The sequence below is a fragment of the Macrobrachium nipponense genome, chromosome 9 (genome assembly GCF_015104395.2).
Source record: "Macrobrachium nipponense isolate FS-2020 chromosome 9, ASM1510439v2, whole genome shotgun sequence".
Taxonomy (NCBI): domain Eukaryota; kingdom Metazoa; phylum Arthropoda; class Malacostraca; order Decapoda; family Palaemonidae; genus Macrobrachium; species Macrobrachium nipponense.
In genome coordinates, this window is record NC_061110.1 from 108,548,789 (window position 1) to 108,550,873 (window position 2,085).

Consider the following 2,085-nt stretch of genomic DNA (forward strand, 5'->3'; position numbering starts at 1 on the left):
AACTTCTAATTCAGACTTGATCAAATGACCCTCGTGAGGATCTCTGCGAACGCCAATTAAAAACAATATAAGAAAGGGGGAAATATATACTTTCATAACACATAGGAGAACACTTTACGAAGATATCACATAATAGATCGTTAGTGACAGTCATCTTCTGAAATGAATCAAGCGAACTTGATATGGTCCTTTTCGTCACCTGTCGATCCGAGGATAAAAGTAACCTCGTAATTGGCTTCGCCATGTTTCTCGTCTGAAGGAGCAGGGGGAATGTAACCGAGTCCTTGGGACTTCTCATGTACAGCTGCCTTTCCTCCATCCCCGCCTCCGTGACCGGCGAATTTCCCTCCACCGCCAAAGCCTCCGTGTCCACCTCCATGAACTGATACTTTCTTTTCGTCGTGTCCTCGGAAAATAGTACCCGCATGGCCGCCGTGAACAGATCCTCCAAGCCCAGCGTGCACAGGCCCTCCGTGGCCCCCTTGACTACTGAATCCTCCATGGCCACCAGAAGGAATGACATGCCCTCCATGGGCAAAACCTCCATGACTACCATGAGCTCCTTGAAAACCTCCATCATGTCCTCCTTGTTTACCGACGTGACCACTTCCATGGCCACTGTCATGGATGGCCCCATGACCGCCTCCATGAGCCGAAGGAGCATGGCCTCCATGACCGTCAAATTTCTTATCATCTCCAAGAGCTCCGTGTCCTCCATGACCACTAAAACCAGCATGTCCATGTCCACCAAATCCTCCATGTCCTCCTCCATGTCCAAATGATCCCCCAAATCCATCATGGGCAGCAACACCGTGCCCTCCGTGGTTAACAGAGTGTCCTCCAAAACCTCCAAGGCCTTGCAAATGACTACTAGAGCCTCCATGACCACCTGAATGACCAGCAAAACCCACCATGTCCACCGTGAGATGGAGCAGCATTTCCTCCATGTCCACTTTTATGTCCGTCGAGGAAAATGCCCCCGTGAGCACCTCCATGGGCATCACCAAGATTTCCATGAGCGAAATCTTTATGTCCTCCGAAGGAAGAGGCACCATGACCTGTACTTTCAATTTTACTTTCCCCTACACCTCCGTGTCCAAACTTCCCACCTCCACCGTGTCCCCCTGGGTGACCTATGCTGTGGCTGCCACCGTGACTGATTCCGTGACCTGCATTGTGGCCTACACTGGGACCTCCGAAGTGGGCACTTCCAAGATCAAATCTATGACTACCATGACCTCCACCATGTCCTCCAACTTTCACTGCTCCATGTCCTCCTCCATGCGTTAGTGCATGTCCTCCAGAGGAGTCCACTCTACTTTGCGGTATTCCATGACCTGAAACATGCCCTTTGTCCAAGCCAAAACCTTCGACATGCACATGCCCGGGTTCACCATGATCTGATTCGGGTCCGCCTCGAGCAAAGCCGGGTACTCCGAACTTTTCTTCAGTAGATTTTTCGGCGTAGGTCCAAGATACCAAAATGAATAACGAGAAAAGATGTTGCAACCCCTGCAAAGAGAGAGAGAGACAGAAGAGATTGCATGATTAAAAATATAACAAATAAAAATCGACTTATTAAACAAAAACAACTTCTTTCCTAGCCACAATTAGATGGTTGGCTTTTATAAGACCAGTGGCGATTTCCTGATTTAAAGTTAAGATAACCTTAAATCGTTATTGTTCACTACAAAGAATCAGTTATTGTGATGCCAGTTCACATAATTAATCAGTCATCCGAAAGAACGCCAACTTTTCAAGGAATGCCATGTACAGGGTGGTATTCGGAGGAATCAGAAAGTGCATGAAAGAGAAGGCCATTTTGATTACTCTACTTGATAAGAAACCAATCTGTTTTAAACTATAAAATGTGATTAGTGACTGTGAGATGTTTTCTTGTACGCCTATGTCTCGTCAATAAATTTTATAGGCCTACTTTGAGAAATAATTAGAAATAATTAAACAGACATAGGAAGGTCTCAGGTTATGACGATGGGTCATAAGTGATGAAATTAGCATATCATTTTAACATGGAAATTTATACATTACGGTCGCAATCAGGAGTCTTTATCTATACACATGCCA

At 46.0% G+C, this 2,085-nt stretch overlaps 1 protein-coding gene across 1 annotated transcript; it reads right to left on the reverse strand.

Annotated features, from left to right (window-relative positions):
* Nucleotides 1-167: 167 nt before the first annotated feature.
* Nucleotides 168-1,055, reverse strand: LOC135218207 (uncharacterized). Its single transcript, XM_064254359.1, has one exon. The coding sequence runs from the start codon at nt 1,053-1,055 to the stop codon at nt 168-170; it is 888 nt and encodes a 295-aa protein (XP_064110429.1).
* Nucleotides 1,056-2,085: the final 1,030 nt, after the last annotated feature.